This window comes from Drosophila subpulchrella, chromosome 2L (assembly GCF_014743375.2).
Source record: "Drosophila subpulchrella strain 33 F10 #4 breed RU33 chromosome 2L, RU_Dsub_v1.1 Primary Assembly, whole genome shotgun sequence".
In the NCBI taxonomy this organism is placed as follows: domain Eukaryota; kingdom Metazoa; phylum Arthropoda; class Insecta; order Diptera; family Drosophilidae; genus Drosophila; species Drosophila subpulchrella.
In genome coordinates, this window is record NC_050610.1 from 1909467 (window position 1) to 1931878 (window position 22412).

Below are 22412 nucleotides of genomic sequence, written 5' to 3' on the forward strand. Positions count from 1 at the left end.
CTGCATTTTGAATGCATTTATCCAGTTTTGGGAATGGAATTTATGTACTCCAAATACATCCCCAATCACTCGATACTCGGCACAGGTCGCCAGTTTATATACGCAGATCGCAACTTGTTTCTCCAAGGGAACTGGAACGGTTAGAAACATGCTCTGCACCGGTAAGGTGGGACGTAGCAATTCGCACAGGTCGAAAAATGATCTCTTTGACATTACTCCCAAAAAAAAATGATCATAGAAACTAAACGATTCGTACATTAAAACTAAACTATTGAGTGTCAAAAATATCTTGATAAGATGCGTATTAACCTTATGACACCCAAAGTATTAAACTGAAACTTTCGAATTTATCAAAGTTAAACTAACGAGTATACAATTTATACTCACTCAGTGTACTGAAATTTATGCTGATAGTTTACTTTTTATACTATTTAGTATAAAAGCTATCCTATGTAGTATCCGTTTTGTACTATTTCGTATACATATTATACTAATCTAGAGGGCCGTAGTATACTTTTTAAGCTATTTATCGAAATCGTTAGTATACATTTTATACTATTTCGTATAAAACTTATACGATTTCCCCGTTGCCTGTAGTATACAATTTATACTATTTTGTTTTTCGTGGTATCCCAAACCCAATAAAATCAAGTTGTATGTTGTTTTTCTTTTATTACTATTTCACAAATTATTTTGTTATTATTTCATAAATATTCATATTTTGCGCAACACACATAACACATGTTTTTAGCTCCTTCGTGTTTTTTTTTATATTCCTTTACCTAACACGTATATTCAGACTAAAATAAGTACAAGCAACAAGAGTAGGGGCCGTGATATCACCTAGAGCTGGAGAACAATCGATGGTGGGACCATCGATGGTTTTCGATTGTTTTAGAAAAACAATCGATGGACTATCGATGGTTTAAAAAAAAATAAATAAATAAATAAATAAAAAAACGCCAAAAATTTCTATTTTGAGATCAAATTCTTTATAAGTCAAAATTCTTATTAATAAATATTTAAAGTTGTCACACCAAAGTGCACTGAAAACACGTTGATTTATAAGCATTACACATGCACACATACACACACATGTACAAGTGCCAAAGCGCATTTACTTACTTTTGAGAAACTTGTCCATAATCCATTCCAGGCCACTGCCAGCACCAACACCACCACTGTTAAGCTAATAAAACAATATAAAAACAAGTTAACTGTGTAATCAATTTTACTTTTTTATGTACTTACATATTAATTATCGTGTTCGCTTGCCAACTCCCGCTAAAAAAGTGATGGGAAAAGCATAAAGTGATGGGCAAAAAAAAGGAAAACCATCGATAGTGAGATAAAACAATCGACTTTCACGAAATTTTGAGAAAATCGATACTATCGATGTTTCCATCGATTGTTCTCCAGCTCTAGTATCACCGCAATGTATTGCTTAGCGCAATGGTAGCCACCTAGGCTGTAGCTTCTCTCCTCTCCTTCTCGCTGCGACGCAGCGTTCGCAGTAAACTCGCTGCGTAGGCTGCCGTCGCTGGCCGAATTCTTGCCCCGGTGGTCTTCATCAGCATTTGGCGATCAGACCCGAAGCGGTGACATTAAAATAGGACATACTGATCGTCCTCAACAATCCCACTGCCGCACTCTGGACAACCGTTCTCCGTGTCGTGTCCGAAGCGCTTAAGGAAGCTTCGGAAGCAACCATGTCCACTCAGCGCCTGCGTGAGGTAGAAATCTACCTGGCCGTGCTTCCTATTTACCCTTGCGTCCAGCGTCCAGCGTCCAGCGTCCCTTGCTGGAGTTGTTCCAGGCTGCCTGCACTCCTCTTCACCTCGGTCTTGGTTCTGTGGCTCCCGCACCAGTTCACATAGGGGAACTTGGCCTGCAATGACGAGCGCTGCGTCGTCCGAGATCGTCCGGAAGACACTCGCTGTTCTGACAGCACAAAGGCTGTACGTCGAGTTCGTTAGCTCCTTCGCGGTATGCAGCTGTACGCGTGCGCAAAGCACTTGCACCTGAAAATACACAATACACACAATATTTACCAACAGGGACAATATAATATTGATTTTTTTTAATTTTAGAACAAATATTTTACTTACATGTTGACTCGGCACAAATTTCACAAAAATGCGGGACCAAACTCACCGAGTTAAATCATCACAATAATCATTAACGCGTCAAGCAACTCCAACTCCGGAAGCATTTTCTGTGTTCGTATACTCGCTATTGTCCTGGTTTTACACCAAAATATATGTTCGAATAATCGCTATTGTCCGAGTTTCACACCATGAAAAACTATTTAATGTTCAGTATACTATTTATGCTACTGAGTCTCACTCATATAATAATTAGTATAAGCTTCATACTATAATAATAATATTAGTAGTATTAGTATTAATACTATTAGTATAAGCATGAAACTATTTTGTAATAACTTGAAACTACATTTTCTTTATACTACATCAAGTTTTTGTTGAAACCAAAAGTATAAATTATAAACTAAATAGTCAAATATGAATAGTTTAAAAATAACACTACAGGTTTACGCTTTATACTCTTTGGTAGAGCACTTACACTACAAAGTATACAGTTAAAACTAATAAGTGTTGAGTTAATACTTACATTTTTATACTAACTTTAGTATACTTTTAACACAACGCTTATTAAGTGTATACTTTTGGTTTTTTTTTTGGGTGTAAGTTCTAAAAGAACATATTTTCATTTTTTGGCTCTTGCATAAGTGACCAAAATGCATTGCTTCTTGGCCTGCTCCTGAATCTTCGCACTCTAGGTGTCCTCAGGCTGAGAGTCGCGGTTGCAGCCGGGTAAACCTGCATCAGCATCCTGTGACTCCTGGCCACCAAAAACCGCCTCGCTTTTAATAAAGCCATCGGTTCTTTTTTTCCGGTTCTTATTTGCCGAGAGTAAATTAAGAATTTAACTTTATCCATCGCGTTCTTTGGTTTGTTTACTTTTTGTGAAAGTGTGACCAGACTAAAATACCTCATTTTCACGTCTGGCATCTCTACTGAAATCAAATCACGAAATTATATGTGTCGCATAACCAAGGGTTATTTCTATATCGCGCTTTCAAGAAATCGAGATTCCCATAGCATAAACATAGTAATAGACGCGCTTATTTCGAAAACTTTGCGGTAGTTTCAAGAGAGGAGTTCGGTCTCTCTTTTCTCACTTTCTTATTTTATCTACGTCTTCCCCTCTCGTCGCTCGTCAACAACCGCAAAACAGAGCTTAATTTTAGGTCGGAACACTAAAATCGTCATCGCCTCCGTCGTGAAACCGAAAAGAAAAAGGTTCTCATTTTTTCTGTGTGTAGCGGGAACCCATAAGTACTGCATTGCAGTTGCCTTAAAGGTGCTCATGTTATGAGAACTCATCTTAATCGTAATTTGTAACGGTCAATTATCAATAAATCTTAATAAAATGAACTTACTGTTTGTATTTCAAGCAGTTTTGAAGGGCTTTCCGCATTTCTTGCATACAGCAGTTTTGTTACTACTCGGACAATTTTTATACCCTTGCAGGGGGTATATTGATTTCAGTTTGCAACGCAGTGAAGGAGACGTTTCCGACCCCATAAAGTATATATATTCTTGATCAGCATGACTAGACGAGTCGATCTAGCCATGTCCGTCTGTCCGTCTGTCCGTCCGTTTCTACGCAAACTAGTCTCTCAGTTTTAAAGCTATCGGGCTGAAACTTTCCCAAAAGTCTTATATCTTTTGCAGGTAGTATATAAGTCGGAACCAGCCGGATCGGACAGCTATATCTTATAGCTCCCATAGAAATAATCGGGAAAAAATTTTTTTAAATTATATTTTTGGTGTTTCTTAGCATATAGCCTCCTAAGCTTGAAAATAACATTTTTCGATTAGTTTTGAATTCCGAATTAAATTTTATCGAAATCGGACGACTATATCATATAGCTGCCATAGGAACGATCGGAAAATTGGTGGGAAAATAATATGAAACAAATTATAGCTTCGGTGTTTTTTAACATATAACCTCTTACGCTTGGAAACAACATTTTTTAATTCGTTCTGAATTTCGAATTTAATTTTATCAAAATCGGACGACTATATCATATAGCTGCCATAGGAACGATCGGAAAATTGGTAGGAAAATAATATGAAACAAATTATAGCTTCGGTGTTTTTTGACATATTATCTTATACTATTGGGAATATCATTTTTTGTATTTTTAAATTTAATAATAATAGCTGCAAGGGTATACAAGCTTCGGCTTGTCGAAGTTAACTTCCTTTCTTGTTTGATGTACTTTTTGGGCCTAAGACTGGGAGCTTCGTAATCGTGCTCCTTGTTATACCCGTTACTCGTAGAGTAAAAGGGTATACTAGATTCGTCGGAAAGTATGTAACAGGCAGAAATAAAGTTTGTATATTCTTGATCAGGATCATTTTAACTGAAGTGTATTGTTCTCATTAACACCTATTGATAGACCCAAAAAAAGTTATCCACGCGCTTTTTAACGCCCACAAACCGCGCAAAAACTTCAAAAAATCGTAAGTATGAACGCGGATATCTCGGAAACTATCAAAGATAGAGAACTGAGATTTCAGATTTAGATTCCGTAGCCTTGTACGCATCGCAAGTTTGTTAATGGTTTGTAATGGGTATCTGATAGTCGAGGTACTCGACTATAGCGTTCTTCCTTGTTTTAGCTTTGTATTGTTAGGCCGCTTAAATGGTGAAAAAAAAATTGTCATTAATTATTATTTTTGCCAACCTTTCAGATAAAAATAACTCCCATAACAGTTTCAAATGTTTACATGTAATTTAAAGTTATACATAAACTTAACAAAAAAGGCATCGCCATATCTTTGCATCTGTCAAATGGGTTAATTTTTTTATTCTTTTTCAAATCCTATATAAATGGTATAATATCGTGATAAAAATATGAAACCGTTTTGAGACCATAAAGAAAATCTCGATACGTATCACAAAGAATCATTCGTATGTAGACACATGTATGTATAGTATACACATATATGTTGTTTTTTTTATATCGTGTTTATGTTTTTTTTATATCGTGGAATTTTTCATTTAATACTGTCCAATAAATCTGATAAAAAAAACTTGGCATATGGGTTTTTCACCTATGGCAGGATAGGACAGTGGATCTATGCTCCGTCTACTTTCAGTGGAGGTCCAGGGGGTGGCTCCTTCGCAGCCTCCTGGTCCGCTCGTTACTGTCCAGCTGGTTTATCGCCAGAGTTTTTGGGTGTTCATGCAACCTATGGACGTAGCGCCTACTCGTTCTCTGGATTTCTTCCTTCACCCACGGGAAGTTGAGTACATCATGGATGGTGTCGTTGTCGTGGGACAGGCGGGCATTGGAGGTGATGCGAAGCATTTTATTTTCGAACGCCTGGATGATGTTCGCTTTGGATTTGCTAGCTGTGCCCCATAACTGGATCCCTTATGTCCAGATCGGCCTGATGATCGTCTTATATATCAGGAGCTTCGATGACCAGCTTCGATCGCCTGGTGCCTTGTTGTTGGCCATTGCGGATATAAGATCGGCGGTCTCCTCTTCCGTGACCTGGGTGATGGGCTCCGCATGAACCAGTGGTCCAGCCAAGAGCCAGGCCGTTTCCTCTGCGTCTTTAGGAGTGCATTGGTAGATGTATATACACGTACAATAAATAACACACATATATTCTTGATCAGGATCTTATGATCACTGAGATACCGGAAACTATCTTATAGCTCTTGCTAGAACGTTGGGAGTTGGCATGCAGATTCCTTTGCTTCCTGCGCAACGGTAGTTTGTTTCAGCAGCTGTAACGAACATCCACTGAATAAAAAAAACTAAGGCTGGGTGTTACGGACGCGTTAGAGCGCACGCAAAAATGTCAATCGGCTTTGGCTCGTTGGCTAGTGGGGTGGATCTTTGCTTTAACTCATCATTGTCTCTTCGATTATTATTAAAACTCGGATTGCGTGCAAAGAAAAACCAAAAATAAGGCCGGGGAGAGAAAGCACTACTACACTTGGACTGTTGTCGGGCGTAGGGCCCCCTACACCTGCGATCGAGTCTACCGCTTTTCCACCTCAGCTGTTAAAGAGGCGGCATTCAGCCCACTCTTCCATTGGCCGTTCCATAACCCTTTTCGTTCCCTCAGAACGGCCCCTTCGCGGTTGCGGCTTTACGGGAGTCTCATGTCCGCCGAGGACAAACACTTAATTTACCACATTATAAACATTTTATTCACCAACTAACAAATTAAAATCCTAGCAAAATGAACATCGCCCAAACTACGGACTAAAACTAACATTGAGTATAAGGGGACAGTATAGAGATAATAAAAAAATTAAATATCATAATATAATAAATAGCATAAATAATTTCTTATAAATAGGGGTAGATACGATAAATGTAGCATATAAATATTTCGATTAGGATCGGCCCGCATTTTTTGCTTTACTTTACTTAAAACCTTTCTTTGTTTTACTTTAGATTCGTATTTACTTTGCTTTACGTTACAATATCACCGTTCTCATTTGCATGTCAAATCAAAACTTTGTGCGCAGCCGCAAAGGCAATTTACGATATTGGCGCGTTGAGTGGGTTTCTGCTGCTCAAAATCTACGGTATTGGGTCTCACTCAATTTCTCGATTATCTATACTTTTCCATATTTTTGCCATTACATAAACAGGCAGCATTATATGTACGAAAAAAAAAATTGACTTGGCAAATCTCAATAAGTTTTCTTTTGATTTTCAGTAGCACGCTCACTCCACATAATAACAAGGAAGAATGCTATAGTCGAGTACCTCGACTATCAGATACCCTTTACTCAGCTAAAGGGACCAAAGGGAAATGGAGATATGCAAATCGCCCAAAACTGTGGCTCCTCCAGTTTTGATGATAGAATGAAAATTTTAACTGAAATGTATTGGTCTCGTCAATACCTATCGATTGACCCAAAAATTTGAAACGCCCACTCTAACGCCCATAGCGCTTAAATCTGTCTACCGCCCACATAACCATATATTGAGATCAGGGGTAGGTGGCGCATTTCAGTCTCGCTCTGCTGCTTCCATATCTCCATTTCCCTTTTGTCCCTTTAGCATAGTAACGGGTATCTGATAGTCGAGGTACTCGACTATAGCATTCTTCCTTGTCTTTTAATTATCCCTTACCTCCATGGCACTATACCTATCGAAAGTGGCTTTAATAGCCTTCTCATTCCCTTGGCAAAAATTCTCACAATTTCATTGAATTAATTCTGCCTGTTCGTCTTTCCACGGAGAATAAAGCATTACTAATGCTCTAAATTAATTCGGCCTATCTGTGTTATCATTAAAGAGGCTATACCTAATAAACCGGCTGTTCGTATCTGTCCAGCAAACCTTTCTGAAAGATGTCATATGTTGTAGGTCTACGCATATAAACTCGTTGTTCTGGAGGGAAGGTATTCATATGAAGGCATTTGTTGCTAGTTTCTGACAACGGCAATGCCAGACAACGGTGCCCGAAATAAACTTGTGACAAAGATACTGTAGCTTTTGACGAAGGCTGTTTCTCGCATTAACTTTGAAACATGTAGCTATAGCAAGCAAAAGGTCAAAAATTAAGTGGATATCCATTTTTGACCTTTGCATAGATCGAATGTGTTTCTTATAAGCATTAATTTAAATTCATAAAAATGTTCTCTTAAAAAAATTTTTTTTTTCAAACTAACTAGGCTCAAATGCAACAAAAGCAAATCTGATCGAGGCCAAGACTTACTTTTCTATTAAAAGTTGGTATTACTTACAATTCAGTAGGTCTTCTACTAGGACTGTTTTTCCTGAGATATACTAAGTCGTATCTCCTGACTTCGGATTGAGTTCCGAAGGTTTTCTGCTTCCCTACTTTCACTAAACATTCAAGTATATTAATGTATGTTTGTTAAACATAAACAATCAACAAAAGAACAACAATAAGGATAGAGGGCATTTTTTCCTCAATTAAAATAAAAACCGTAATGACCACCGCGAAACAAAGTGACGCTCGGGCGAAAATAAAAAGGAGACCCGAGGAATTTTCAGAAATAAAGGGGTAACGGCTAATTATCGCTACCTCCTTTTATAGCGTGAGCGTTGTTTTTTGGTTTTCCTTTCTATCTTCCTTTCAACTTCTAGAAGACATTTGGTAGACAGTTTTTTGGCAATAATTTGGTTTTTTGTAAAATGTGTTCTACCATATTTCTATTGATCAGAAGTGTCTGAGAAGTTATTTCTTCGCGATTCCAACGCTTTTGGTTTTTGTTAAATTTGTTCTATCGTACAGAATTGGCTTCTACTCGATATATGTATGTATGTATATTTTGATTTTGTACAACATGCTCTATCGTGTTTCTATATTCCAGAAGTTTCTAAGAAGTGACTTGTGGACGACAGGGGATAGAATAATCGCCCTTTTGCTTGCAGGGTAAAAACTACTTAAATTAGTCAAAGACAGCTATGTATTTCTGCTTTGCTATCATAATAATTTAAAGCAAGAAAACTCCTTACAATCTTAGCTGCCAGTGCAAGCAATAGGACTTTAATAAATTTGAGGTTATGGTCAACAAGCAACACGTCAAATTTCAACAGCCCGAGAATTGCATTTAAAGCAGCTGACTTAACAGCTGTTATCTTATATCTCTATCAGAATACCTGACAGTTAACATTGCTAAATAGTCTTCAGTTACTGCATCTTTAACGACTTTTCAATAATGAGTTTTGGCCAACAAAAGTGGTCAAATTCCCCATAGTTCTGTGCTTCGGGATGCTATATATGATCTGAGACACCGAACGAAAAGACAACAAATATCGTTTATACCCTTGCAGAGGCTATTATGATTTCAGTCAAAAGTTTGCAACGCAGTGAAGGAGACGTTTCCGACCCCATAAATTATATATATTCTTGATCAGCGTCACTAGACGAGTCGATCTAGCCATGTCCGTCTGTCCGTCCATTTCTACGCAAATTAGTCTCTCAGTTTTAAAGCTATCGGGCTGAAACTTTCCCAAAAGTCTTAATTCTATTGCAGGTAGTATATAAGTCGGAACCAGCCGGATCGGACAACTATATCTTATAGCTCCTATGGGAATAATCGGAAAAAAAATTATATCTTTGGTGTTTATACATGTGTGTGTGCAAATAGTTGCACGACGAACTGCGCAGCAAAGGAAAAATCTGCCACAATACTATCTTATTCTATTGAATAGTTAACAATTTAAGCAATTTGTCTTTTTTATCTCCCATTCTACCTTTATTTTGACCTGCAGTGCATTTACATAAGCGGAAAAGAAAGAGACTGAAGATCGTTTACCCAGTGTTGAAAAGCACTAGAAGGCAGTAAAAGGACCGAACATTTTTGTACCTAACAGCACTGTAAATCTTTCTGCTTTCCCATAGGCCTTTTTGCGAATCTTCGAAGCGTATTCCAGTTTTAAAGCGGTCATCTTAACATTTTAACTTAACTATTATCAATTTTCAATTTAAAAGATACCCGTTACATCTGATAGTCGAGAGCCTCGACTATAGCGTTCTCTCTTGTTTTTTACTTAATATTGTTTTTGTCAGTTTAGCTCGCTTCCTAATAGATGCGACTAGCTCTCAAATATTGTAGGCTTACCCCACCAAAATGTATGTTTCGTGGCAGCAATCACAAAGAATCACACATTTGTATGTAGTTTAATTTGTATGTACCTTCTTGGCGAACAATTATTATCGAAATTACATTTATTTTATGCAAATACGCAGATCGACTGTGACCGCGACTTGTTTCAGCTGAGTTACATTGAGAGCAAGCTTTTTCACTACGAAATGAAAGATGATGTCTGCTTCACTCCGTGGTCCTTTACCAACATGATTTCCCTCATCCTCGGCGTAAGCTACACCTTCGCACGCATCCCGTTCGCCCTCAAGATATTCGTTAGCTGCTGCGAAGCCGTAGCCTTCGTGTTGATCGTGTTTTTCCAGTTCGCGTTCAACTTCCAGCACAGTGCTACCACAATCCCGTTTATGAAAGCGGAAGTATCGCACTGTCTTCGGGTGTGCATGATGTTGGCCACTATGTATGCAAAGGAGCGTCAATCCGAGTTCAACACAAAAATGAACTACAAGTGAGTGCAAAAGAAATAAAAGAGACTTATACCATGTATACAATTTTTCCACTTATCGATCATAATAGGCTCAATGTTGATTTGCAGAATAAGCAAAAGGCGGCTGACGTTACAAACCAATCAATTGTAATCTTGCTCAATAATATTCTCCCTTCTCATGTTGGTCAGTTTTAAGTAAACTTTTTCTAAAATTAGCCTACACATTGATTATGGTTTCTCTTCCGCAGTCAACCTCTACCTCAATTCGTTAGCCAAACACCAACTCTACTATGAAAATTATCAAATGGTATCGGTGATGTTCGCCATGTTAATCAATTTCCCAATGAATTTGGCCAGCTTACGAGTGCTAAACGAAATCATAACTGAATTTGATAGACTGGTAAGCTAAAGTATTTGTTCATTCTCCATAAAGGAAATTCCTGCGTTCTCATTCGAGTTAAAAATATTTCTTAAAATAGAACGACATTTTCGGCCTAGTTGCAGTTTTTATTTTTTTTAGATTCACACAGATTCGAATTTCCAAGACTTGTTCCAAGACTTACTTCCCAAAGAACTGTACGGATTTGAATTTCCCTCTGTTGTTAGTCTGTTAACTTTGCATTTAAGCATTTGACTGACGGATTTAAATCCGCCACCATCATAACTATTTGTTAACAAATACTTTGAAATATCTATATGCAACTGATATTTTTTATCAAATTCGTTGGTGTTTAATGTTCATAATTGCATCATCGGAATATAAATTATATTTGCCAAGGTCGGTAAAAAAAATCCCTGCCGTAAACGTTCTGCACAATTACAACATTAAACAAGAAAGAACGCTATAGTCGAGTGCCTCGACTATCAGATACCCGTTACTCAGCTAAAGGGACCAAAGGGAAATGGAAATAAGCAAGCAGCAAAGCAAGACTGAAATGCGCCACCTACCGGCGGTAGACAGATTTAAGCGTTATGGGCGTTAGGGTGGGCGTGGCAAATTTTTTTTTGGTCAATCGATAGGTATTGACGAGACCGATACAGTTCAGTTAAAATTTTGTATCTAGCATGAAAATTGTGGGCGCCACAGGCTTGGGCGGTTTGTGGGCGTTAGAGTGGGCGTGGCATATTCGCGTGTCAAAATTGCGCTGCGTACAAAGCTACGGAATCTAAATCTGAAATCCTGATTCTATATCTTTGATAGTTTCCGAGATATCCACGTTCATATTTCCGATTTTTTGAAGTTTGGGGGCGGTTTGTGGGCGATAAAGTGGGCGTGGCAAACTTTTTTTTAAATCAATCGATAGGTATTGATGAGAACAATACATTTCAGTTAAAATTTTTATTCTAGCATCAAAACTGTAGGAGCCACAGTTTTGGGCGGTTTCTGGGCGTAAAAGTGGGCGTGGCACTCTGCTGAAACAAACTTGCGCTGCGTAAGAAGCTCAGGAATCTGCACGCCAAATCTCCATAGCCTAGCTCTCATAGTTTCCAAGATCTCAGCGTTCATCCGGACAGACAGACGGACAGACGGACAGACGGACAGACGGACAGACGGACAGACGGACAGACGGACAGACGGACAGACGGACAGACGGACAGACGGACAGACGGACAGACGGACAGACGGACATGGCTAGATCGACTCGGCTAGTGATCCTGATCAAGAATATATATACTTTATGGGGTCGGAAACGCTTCCTTCTGCCTGTTACATACTTTCCGACGAATCTAGTATACCCTTTTACTCTACGAGTAACGGGTATAAAAATAAGTGCAACATTTTAAAGTAGCTCGGATAAGTAAAACGAACGTGAAAGATATCTAAATACTTTTTTTATGCATACCATGACTAAAAAAACGAACGTGTAAGATATCTAAATACTTTTTTTATGCATACCATGACTAAAAAAATTGCGAGGGCTCGAATTTACCTGGGTTTGGCGTGCAACCACAGAATAATTAATATAATCAATATGCAAATAGTTTAAATTCTGATGGTCCAACTTTGAACATTATACATCAACGAATTTGATAGAAGTATCATTTGAATATAAAGCTATCGCAAAATATTTTTTAAAAATGTATTATTACGCTAGCAGATTAAAATCCGAGAGCCAAATACTTGGCCACCAGTTGTAGAATTTTCGAAAGTTAATAGAATAACACTGTGAGATATTCGGATCCGTGCAGTTCCTTCGGAAATGAATCTTTCGAAAGCTTAAACTGGAACAGGGCCGATAGTTTTCTCAAACATTTCCTCAAAGTAAGAACGAAACGCACTTAAAGGAAGTTGCTTCTAAACTCAATGTTTCATTTTATTAAGACCTCTTAATGTAGCAACTAAAAGTATTCAAAAAATCACAAAATATTTTAATTTTAAAAAGTTCTTGAATCAACAAAATCAACTTAATTTAGATTTTTCTGTTCTTACCATTTTGATCTGATGGTGATTTTCGGTTTTTAGGAACGCAGGTTCTCAATTCAATAACAATGTTCTTGGTTTTTCCTCTGTGCGATATTTAATAAATCTATCTTTTCCTTCCGATCGCAGTTGACGGCATACAGGGAATATCATGTAGTTGAGAAAATCAAGGTCGTCGGTTGCACTTACATGGCAGCATGTGGATTGGATTTCAATTTGGCATCAAACATCCGTCAAAGCAGTCACTTTCGCAATAGTTCACTTCATTTCGAGGGTAAGTAGTGAAAGCGCATGCTGTCCCTCTCACCAATTTGTATCTCCAAGCTGTTGCAGGAAGACTGTCTAGTACGTAATGTTTTAGTTTTCTTCTCTATTAAAGTCATTATAGCGAGGTTAAACTGTAATTTGATAATTTTGAGGGCAATGTTATTTGTTCTGGTTAAAAGAACAACTTACATAAAAAAGATTTTTCGAACTGTTGCTTAAATTTATTAACACTACTTTCATTATTGTTATTCTAGTTGAACAGGCGCGCACTCACAGAACGACTGTGGGCACCACCGAAGATAACTACAACGAAGATGTCAACAATGATGAGGTGGTGTTTATGATGACCACGTTCGCTCTGGACCTGATGCGAACCCTCTCGGCGTGCAACAGGGCCCACTCGAATTCTTATTTCGAGCGGTCTTTGTCCTCTGCAGAGATCTGCATTGGAATCTCCAGTGGCGAAATAATGGCCGGCGTGGTTGGCGCCTCCCAGCCGCACTACGACATTTGGGGAAACCCGGTCAATATGGCCTCCCGAATGGAATCAACGGGCCTGCCTGGGCACATCCAGGTGACGGAGGAGTCCGCCAAAATTCTCCAGGAGTTCGACATTCTGTGCATTTACCGCGGCATGACCTTTGTTAAGGGCCGTGGTGAAATACCCACATACTTCGTAGGCATCGATGAAAACCTGAAGTTCATGTCCGCGAAATTGGCCAATCACAGTTGGTCGAGACGTTTTTCAGTCATGTCTTCACTCACTCCAAACTCTCAAGATACAGATTCTTCTGATTGGGATGGCTCAAGTGATAGTTAAGAAAAATAAATATTTATTTCAAACGTAACTCTTAACAGCAAACTTTTTGTGTAAGATTATAAAGTAAACATGTAGGCTCTTAGAACACTGTTCTTTTTAAAAGCATTCATACAAAACGGTCGTACACTTGGAAACAATACAGAGATATGAACAGAAAAAAAGCTTATAAATCTTCGTTCAGAGACAGGTTTAGACCATGTCATCTTGACTATTCCGAGGAGCGCAAGTGGGAACCAAGCTATTTAAAGCTAATAATGGTTAGGGTTTTACGTTAATGTGGTTCGAGTTCCCGTCCGCAAGTTAAACAAAAAGTTGGTAATAAATCTCTTTGGTCTGTATCAAAACTATACGACACTAAGAAGTTTCACATCGACCAATGAGCCGCCCTCAAAGGACATTTTTGTAGTACGACTGAAGAGGAAAAATACAAAGTATATTTAAGAAATATTTCGGAAACGATTAGAGTATAACTTTAACAAAAGTTTAACAAATTCCATAGTGTCATATAGTTCTGATACCGACCTTATATCTTTACGCAGTCCATGCTTAAGACCTTCATTTACATGCGGACAGAAACGAAAACGGAAATAAATGTGTCATCCTTAGGCTAGATGTAAGGAGTTGAATTTGGAAGAGGAGTATAAGAAGTATCAGGTCCGCCTGATGATCAGTTACCTGAGCGTTTTCTATCCCTTGTTTATAATAGTAGTCGTCGGCCTTCAAGTAGTCGCATGGTCTTGCGCCGAGGTGAATGCTCTCTGTTGATTTATCCAGCTGTTTTTGCCTAATTAACTTTTATTCAGTATACCAAATTCACCCACCTGGATTCGATTTTGGCCGGGATAACATTACTTCTAGTTACTGGCATTATGGCTATTAATTTCTATGAGAGCTTTGTAATTCGTCATAGGTGGGTTTTGGTTTTTACCTCGGTCTTGTCTGCGTATGTTGTTGTATTTGCAGGTAAGTCAAATGAGTTATGCCCTTGACTATTTCCCACTGATTGATCATTAATTTTCAGATATTGCTCATGTCACATATCATTATTACAAGATTCATTGGCCTCTCAATACCACATATGACGTTTTTGTGCTATGCATGATTTACATGTTTTTGCCGATACCCTCGATCGTTGGAGCAGCCCTACTGGCCACCTCAGTCAGTGCTTTTTACATTGGCTACTTTATTTTCTTTCCAGCGGGTGAACCAGAAAGCCTAGCGCGCAATATTCACGGCACTAACACGATATTTGTCGACGTATTCCACTACCTGGGTTTCAATATGATGGGGATATTTTTCCGCATCATGAACGACATTATGGTGCGCGCCTCCTTCCTGAACCGCCACCAGTTCATCAAGGAGGAGATGTGGTTGCGTCACGCCCTGCGCCAGGAATCAATGTTGCTGGACAGCATCCTGCCGCCTCAGATAGCAAAGCCCATCCATGATATCATCAAAAACAAAATCACCCAGTCAGAGAGCGGTCCCGACCGCATCATTCTGGGTAGTCCCCGAAGGAGAGAAAACTTCATGGCCATCCAGATCCATCCCGACGTCTCTATCCTTTACGCAGATGTGGTGAACTACACCCACTTGACAACGACTCTGTCGGTGGAGAAGCTAGTAAAGGTCCTCCACGACCTCTATGGCAGATTCGATATGGCTGCCTCTACTTTCAATGTGCAGCGCATCAAGTTCCTGGGTGACTGCTACTATTGTGTGTCTGGTTTGACGGAGCCTGACCCCGATCACGCCAAAATGGCCGTGTCCCTGGGCATTTCCATGATTGCCAACCTCCAGGAGGTGCGGTATGTCTGCAATTGAGATTAGGATTAGACCTACACACAGAAACAAAGTAAGGATAGGAACAATTTTGTAAAGGCAGTGGAATTTATTTAGTTTAATATATCTCATATGGGAAAGATAGGATCCCATATAAGATATATGTAGGAAAATATCCGTCCGTTAGTTTGCAATACCAGTTTAAGAGCAATCGATAAAAATCATGCCCAATCGTCAAACTGTATTATTTTTGATAAACTTTCAAAATTATGATGTCCTTGAAGTCATTTTCCACTTTTTAAGTGAGTATTGCATGAATTATGGTAAAAAATTTATGGTACTAGATTCGACGGAAAGTATGTAACAGGCAGAAGGAAGCGTTTCCGACCCCATAAAGTATATATATATTCTTGATCAGGATCACTAGCCGAGTCGATCTAGCCATGTCCGTCTGTCCGTCTGTCTGTCCGTCCGGATGAACGCAGAGATCTCGGAAACTATAAAAGCTAGGCTATTGAGATTTGGCGTGCAGATTCCTGAGCTTCTTACGCAGCGCAAGTTTGTTTCAGTAGAGTGCCTCGCCCACAAACCGCCCAAAACTGTGGCTCCTACAGTTTTGATGCTAGAATAAAAATTTTAACTGAAATGTATTGTTCTCATCAATACCTATCGATTGACCCAAAAAAAGTTTGCCACGCCCACTTTAACGCCCACAAACCGACCACAAACTTCAAAAAATCGTAAGTATGAACGTGGATATCTCGGAAACTATCAAAGATAGAGAATTGGGATCTCAGATTTAGATTCCGTAGCCTTGTACGCAGCGCAAATTTGTCACGCGAATATGCCACGCCCACTCTAACGCCCACAAACCGCCCAAGCCTGTGGCGCCCACAATTTTCATGCTAGATAAAAAATTTTAACTGAAATGTATTGGTCTCGTCAATACCTATTGATTGATTAAAAAAAAATTTGCAACGCCCGCTCTAACGCCCATAACGCTTAAATCTCCTTACCGCCGGTAGGTGGCGCATTTCAATCTCGCTTTGCTGCTTGCATATCTCCATTTCCCTTTGGTCCCTTTAGCTGAGTAACGGGTATCTGATAGTCGAGGTACTCGACTATAGCATTCTTCCTTGTAAGTTTTATAATCGCCGAGCCCCTGTAAATCACATAAAGTGCTGCTGATCGGACCCTTTGGATCTTGTTCATTTATTTTCGACTCACCCAAATCATAGATCTCGGCGGTAATGATTAATTTCGGTGCCTTTTCCTTTTTAAAGTCTTCGCGAAGGCTTATATGCCTGCTCGCCCCAAGACTATCACCACTTAAATTTTGACGATGGTTTTCACGACTTAATCGGTGGAAGGTTCAAATGGAAAAGAACGCTAATGCCGCTTGCCAATGGCGGCAAACCCCTTTACAGCAGAAATGAAAACCGCTCTCAGCAGAAAACAACTGACATTTCGCCCTGTTGACCTATTACGCTTTCTCTTACCCCTTTACCTAGTTCGGCAACCAACCCACAGAAGGCGCCAGTTCCGATCCGTTCCCACTTGACTACCAGCGCTACACAGCCCACGAACGACCATAACACTAAAACCCGTGTAGCGCCCACATTTTTTAATATTTTGTAAAAATATATATCAATATCTAAATGGGTATTATTATTATTCAAATCGGACCACTCAATAAAGAGTTATAACCAAACAATAATCAATATTTTGCAAATTAAATCAAAATTGCACACCACATTTCACTAATAAGCAAACCAAGCCGTTAGGGGCGCTATGGGCTAGTTGGCGTTTTAGGCTAAGTGACGCTAGGTGGCGCTAACCACAAGCAAGCATATTTCTATTTACAATTTAATAAACATTAAATATGTGTACATAATTTATATATTTTTAAATTTTGCAAGAATGTATTATACTATTCGCTCTTATTTTCTTCAACAGAATCTATACTAAGTTCATCTGGATCCAATGATGTCATAACTGTGAATCGCCTTGAAGCCCGATTGTTAAATTTCGAGGAAATGAACTTTAAGTTTTCATCGATGCCTACAAAATAGGTGGGTATTTCCCCGCGGCCTTTCACAAAGGTCAAGCCGCGGTAGATGCACAGAATATCGAACTGCTGGAGAATATTGGCCGACTCCTCCGTTACTTGGATGTGTCCAGGCAGCCCCGTCGATTCCATTCGGGAGGCCATGTTGACCGGGGTTCCCCAAATGTCGTAGTGCGGCTGGGAAGCACCCACCACTCCAGCCATTATCTCGCCGGTTGAGATGCCGATGCAGATTTCCCCAGTGGATAAGGACCGATTAAAGGGTCTGCCCGCGTACGCCTTGTTGCACACGGACACGATTCTCATCAGGTCCAGGGCAAACGTTGTCATTATGAAGGCCACCTCATCATGGTTTAGATTGATCCCTTTTGCTTCTTGGTGAATGCGCACCTGTTGCACTGAAATAAAGATAGAATAACTTATGTAGACATGCACAAATAACCGCATAGAATCAGTACCAATGCTATAGTGGAGTGTCACTCGAATAATACTTACTTTCGGATTGAAAGGATCTGCTTTGAAAATTTGAAGTCAGGCTGAAATCCAATCCACAAGCTGCCATATAAGTGCAGCCTACGATTTTTATCTTCTCAACTACGTAATACTCCCTGTAGGCTGTTAACTGCGGTCGGAAGAAAGAGATTGAATACTAAATCAGCTTCAATACATCAACTTACCAATTTATCAAACTCCGTTATGATATCGTTTAGCACTCTTAGACTTGGCAAATCCATTTGAAAGTTAACTAACATGGCGAACATGACCGATACCATTTCATAATTTTCGTAGTAGAGTTCGTGTTTGGCTAACGAATCGAGATAGAGGTCGACTTTGGAAAGAAAAGGACAAGTTAATGTTTGCTAAACTGCTTAAAAAGATATTCAGTAAAACACCGACCAACATGAGAGGGGAGAATGTTGTTGAGCAGAATTATGATTGATTGGTTTGTAACATCGGCCGCCTTTTGCTTATTGTGCAAGTCAACGTTCTGCCTGTGGATGGCATTTGTCAATCCGACTCTTATTTGCTGTTTACACTTGTGACTCACTTGTAGTTTAATTTGGTATTGAACTCCACTCGACGCTCCTTCGCATACATTGTAATTAACATCACGCACACCCGAAGACAATGCGCTACTTCCGCTCTCATATACGGAGTCGTGGTGGCACTGTGATGAAAAATGAACGCGAACTGGAAAAACACGATCAACAGGAAGGCTACGGATTCACAGCAACTAATGCATATCTTAAGGGCGAACGGGATACGCGCGAAGGTGTAACTCATGCCAAGGATCAGGGTAATCATGTTTGTGAAGACCCACGGATTGAAGCAGGAATCCCTATTCATGTCGTAGTGATACAGTTTGTTCTCTATGATATCCAACTCATACTGGTTTTGATCACATTTGATCTAAGGGTATTTGGAAGAAAAATATCAGTATTTAAATTTACGATAGCAAAATTGACAGGGGGCATAGAAATGAAGGGAAAAGTGGAAAAGTTCCGACAGTATTTTTAAAATCCATTTCTTTATGCATCTTCTAGTTTCTTCGCAAATAAGTCTTATAATCAACTCTTACATCAAGATCTAGTATGACTAAAAAGTATCTTTGCCGAAAAGGCAAACTTATTTACCTTCGGGCAAACCTCAAATTGACTCAAATGTCTGATTTCCACCCTTCCCATGCCTAGGAATAAACCTATTTCTATCCAGTATGATAGTGCAAAACTCACTAATATCAAGGAAATCACCATGTAATACAAAACCATTATTATCATGTAGACTGTAACGCGCAGGACAAAACTGTGCTGGATCCTATCGAACATATTAAACGCCAAGCAGCTGAGTTTGCTGTACTTTTTGCCCTCATCATATGCAAACTGCCACCAACACACTTTCTTGTACCATGCGAGGCATAGCATGAAAGTCAGCAGGGAAAACACAATCAGATCGACCACAATACACCCTTTACAGTCAACTTTGCTGTTCACTATTTGGATGAAGATCAGGCAGCCCCCAATAGCCCAAGCCAGTAGCATTGAGAACTTGAAGATGAAGTCTGGTTGATGCATATAATTCCATTCCATCGAAGAGTCCCTGAACGCTGCACAAAATATTCCCACTACGTGTTCGGCTTTCTCATTATTAGAAGTAGTATCCCGGCGGCAAGGAAAACGAAATCTGTGATGAAGGGTATTACAAATCTTTAGTGGGGAGATGGAATCGTCTAGTTAATGACAACCATAAATAATTTTGCATAAAGAATTCGGATGTTCTTGCATGACCAACACCCCACTTACTGTAAGCCCCCGACTGGCATTTTGTTAAACTCCTCCCGCAACTCATTGGACATTGCGTCAGCAGTGACAATCTGCGTTTTCCGGGTTGGTCGAATAGTTCTAACGTCAAGGTCAGAAAAGGAGGACACTAAATCAACGGATCTGACTGAGTCACGGTTAACTTCGCCCGTAAGAAGGTAGGTGCTCATCGGATGCTTTTGCAGCACGGGATCCACCTGAGCCTTTTCAGTACCCGGAAATATTTTGTAGTCTGCTGGATTTAAGCTACTTAGAGTGCGTCCACTGACGTGAACATAGCCAGGTTTTCCGGTTGCCTCCAGACGATTGGCAATTTCCACGTCAGCCCCTAAAAAAGGCATTCATCAGTTTTAATAAAAGGAATTACTTACATCTCCTTTGGGGAGGGTTTACCCCATATGTCAAACTGCAGCTTGGCCTGTCCAATGACACCTGCAAACAGGGTGCCAGAATGAACACCTATTCTCATGTCGATGTCCAAGTCTTGTTCAGCCCTAGGGATCGGAAGATTACGTCTGAGCTCAACTTTTTTAGATCAGGACTACAATCAGGGTAAAAGACGTGTATGTACGAATTTTTTACGATAATTCATGCAATACTCACTTAAAAAGTGGAAAATGACTTCAAAGACATCAAAATTTTAAAAGTTTATCAAAAATAATACAGTTTGACGATTGGGCATGATTTTTATCGATTGCTCTTACACTGGTATTGCAAACTAACGGACGGATATTTTCCTACATATATCTTATATGGGATCCTATCTTTCCCATATGAGATATATTAAACTTAATAAATTCCACTGCCTTTACAAAATTTTTCTTATCCTTACTTTGTTTCTGTGTGTAGGTCTTATCCTAATCTCAATTGGAGACATACCGCACCTCCTGGAGATTGGCAATCATGGAAATGCCCAGGGACACGGCCATTTTGGCGTGATCGGGGTCAGGCTCCGTCAAACCAGACACACAATAGTAGCAGTCACCCAGGAACTTGATGCGCTGCACATTGAAAGTAGAGGCAGCCATATCGAATCTGCCATAGAGGTCGTGGAGGACCTTCACTAGCTTCTCCACCGTCAGAGTCGTTGTCAAGTGGGTGTAGTTCACCACATCTGCGTAAAGAATAGAGACGTCGGGATGGATCTGGATGGCCATGAAGTTTTCTCTCCTTCGGGGACTACCCAGAATGATGCGGTCGGGACCGCTCTCTGACTGGGTGATTTTGTTTTTGATGATATCATGGATGGGCTTTGCTATCTGAGGCGGCAGGATGCTGTCCAGCAACATTGATTCCTGGCGCAGGGCGTGACGCAACCACATCTCCTCCTTGATGAACTGGTGGCGGTTCAGGAAGGAGGCGCGCACCATAATGTCGTTCATGATGCGGAAAAATATCCCCATCATATTGAAACCCAGGTAGTGGAATACGTCGACAAATATCGTGTTAGTGCCGTGAATATTGCGCGCTAGGCTTTCTGGTTCACCCGCTGGAAAGAAAATAAAGTAGCCAATGTAAAAAGCACTGACTGAGGTGGCCAGTAGGGCTGCTCCAACGATCGAGGGTATCGGCAAAAACATGTAAATCATGCATAGCACAAAAACGTCATATGTGGTATTGAGAGGCCAATGAATCTTGTAATAATGATATGTGACATGAGCAATATCTGAAAATTAATGATCAATCAGTGGGAAATAGTCAAGGGCATAACTCATTTGACTTACCGGCAAATACCACAACATACGCAGACAAAACCGAGGTAAAAACCAAAACCCACCTATGACGAATTACAAAGCTCTCATAGAAATTAATAGCCATAATGCCAGTAACTAGAAGTAATGTTATCCCGGCCAAAATCGAATCCAGGTGGGTGAATTTGGTATACTGAATAAAAGTTAATTAGGCAAAAACAGCTGGATAAATCAACAGAGAGCATTCACCTCGGCGCAAGACCATGCGACTACTTGAAGGCCGACGACTACTATTATAAACAAGGGATAGAAAACGCTCAGGTAACTGATCATCAGGCGGACCTGATACTTTTTATACTCCTCTTCCAAATTCAACTCCTTACATTTAGCCTAAGGATGACACATTTATTTCCGTTTTCTTTTCTGTCCGTATGTAAATGAAGGTCTTAAGCATGGACTGCGTAAAGATATAAGGTCGGTATCAGAACTATATGACACTATGGAATTTGTTAAACTTTTGTTAAAGTTATACTCTAATCGTTTCCGAAATATTTCTTAAATATACTTTGTATTTTTCCTCTTCAGTCGTACTACAAAAATGTCCTTTGAGGGCGGCTCGATGGTCGATGTGAAACTTCTTAGTGTCGTATAGTTTTGATACAGACCAAAGAGATTTATTACCAACTTTTTGTTTAATTTGCGGACGGGAACTCGAACCACATTAACGTAAAACCTTAACCATTATTACCTTTAAATAGCTTGGTTCCCACTTGCGCTCCTCGGAATAGTCAAGATGACATGGTCTAAACCTTTCTCTGAACGAAGATTTATAAGCTTTTTTTCTGTTCATATCTCTGTATTGTTTCCAAGTGTACGACCGTTTTGTATGAATGCTTTTAAAAAGAACAGTGT

The 22412-nt window shown here is 39.6% G+C and overlaps 3 protein-coding genes across 11 annotated transcripts; 2 read left to right on the forward strand and 1 right to left on the reverse strand.

The window, feature by feature from the left end:
• The first annotated feature begins 148 nt into the window (after window positions 1-148).
• On the forward strand, window positions 149-13641 carry LOC119546099 (adenylyl cyclase X E-like). The gene is made up of 6 exons (XM_037852181.1): window positions 149-166; window positions 9792-10153; window positions 10222-10316; window positions 10381-10532; window positions 12684-12828; window positions 13076-13641. The coding sequence occupies exons 1-6, from the start codon at window positions 149-151 to the stop codon at window positions 13639-13641; spliced, it is 1338 nt and encodes a 445-aa protein (XP_037708109.1).
• A 128-nt stretch (window positions 13642-13769) lies between these two features.
• Window positions 13770-17872, forward strand: LOC119546587 (adenylyl cyclase X E-like). 4 transcript variants are annotated; one of them, XM_037853000.1, is made up of 5 exons: window positions 13770-13956; window positions 14215-14388; window positions 14445-14604; window positions 14663-15449; window positions 17380-17872. In XM_037853000.1, the coding sequence occupies exons 2-5, from the start codon at window positions 14305-14307 to the stop codon at window positions 17408-17410; spliced, it is 1062 nt and encodes a 353-aa protein (XP_037708928.1). In that variant the 5' UTR covers window positions 13770-13956; window positions 14215-14304; the 3' UTR covers window positions 17411-17872. The 4 variants fall into 4 exon arrangements, with proteins under 4 accessions (XP_037708928.1, XP_037708929.1, XP_037708927.1 ...); XM_037853001.1 differs by having other exon boundaries at window positions 14248-14388; XM_037852999.1 differs by having other exon boundaries at window positions 13770-13952.
• On the reverse strand, window positions 17328-22390 carry LOC119546585 (adenylyl cyclase X E-like). Of its 6 annotated transcripts, XM_037852992.1 has the most exons (12): window positions 22249-22390; window positions 21750-21890; window positions 21534-21693; window positions 20689-21475; window positions 20203-20303; window positions 19792-20137; window positions 19225-19672; window positions 18540-18901; window positions 18389-18483; window positions 18169-18320; window positions 17987-18113; window positions 17328-17889 (listed from the first exon to the last, which is right to left on the reverse strand). In XM_037852992.1, the coding sequence occupies exons 1-12, from the start codon at window positions 22348-22350 to the stop codon at window positions 17354-17356; spliced, it is 3357 nt and encodes a 1118-aa protein (XP_037708920.1). In that variant the 5' UTR covers window positions 22351-22390; the 3' UTR covers window positions 17328-17353. The 6 variants fall into 6 exon arrangements, with proteins under 6 accessions (XP_037708920.1, XP_037708921.1, XP_037708922.1 ...); XM_037852993.1 differs by lacking the exons at window positions 20689-21475; window positions 21534-21693; window positions 21750-21890; window positions 22249-22390 and adding an exon at window positions 20413-20563 and having other exon boundaries at window positions 20203-20350; XM_037852994.1 differs by lacking the exons at window positions 17328-17889; window positions 17987-18113; window positions 18169-18320; ... (1 more) ...; window positions 18540-18901; window positions 19225-19672 and having other exon boundaries at window positions 19996-20137; window positions 20203-20241.
• Window positions 22391-22412: the final 22 nt, after the last annotated feature.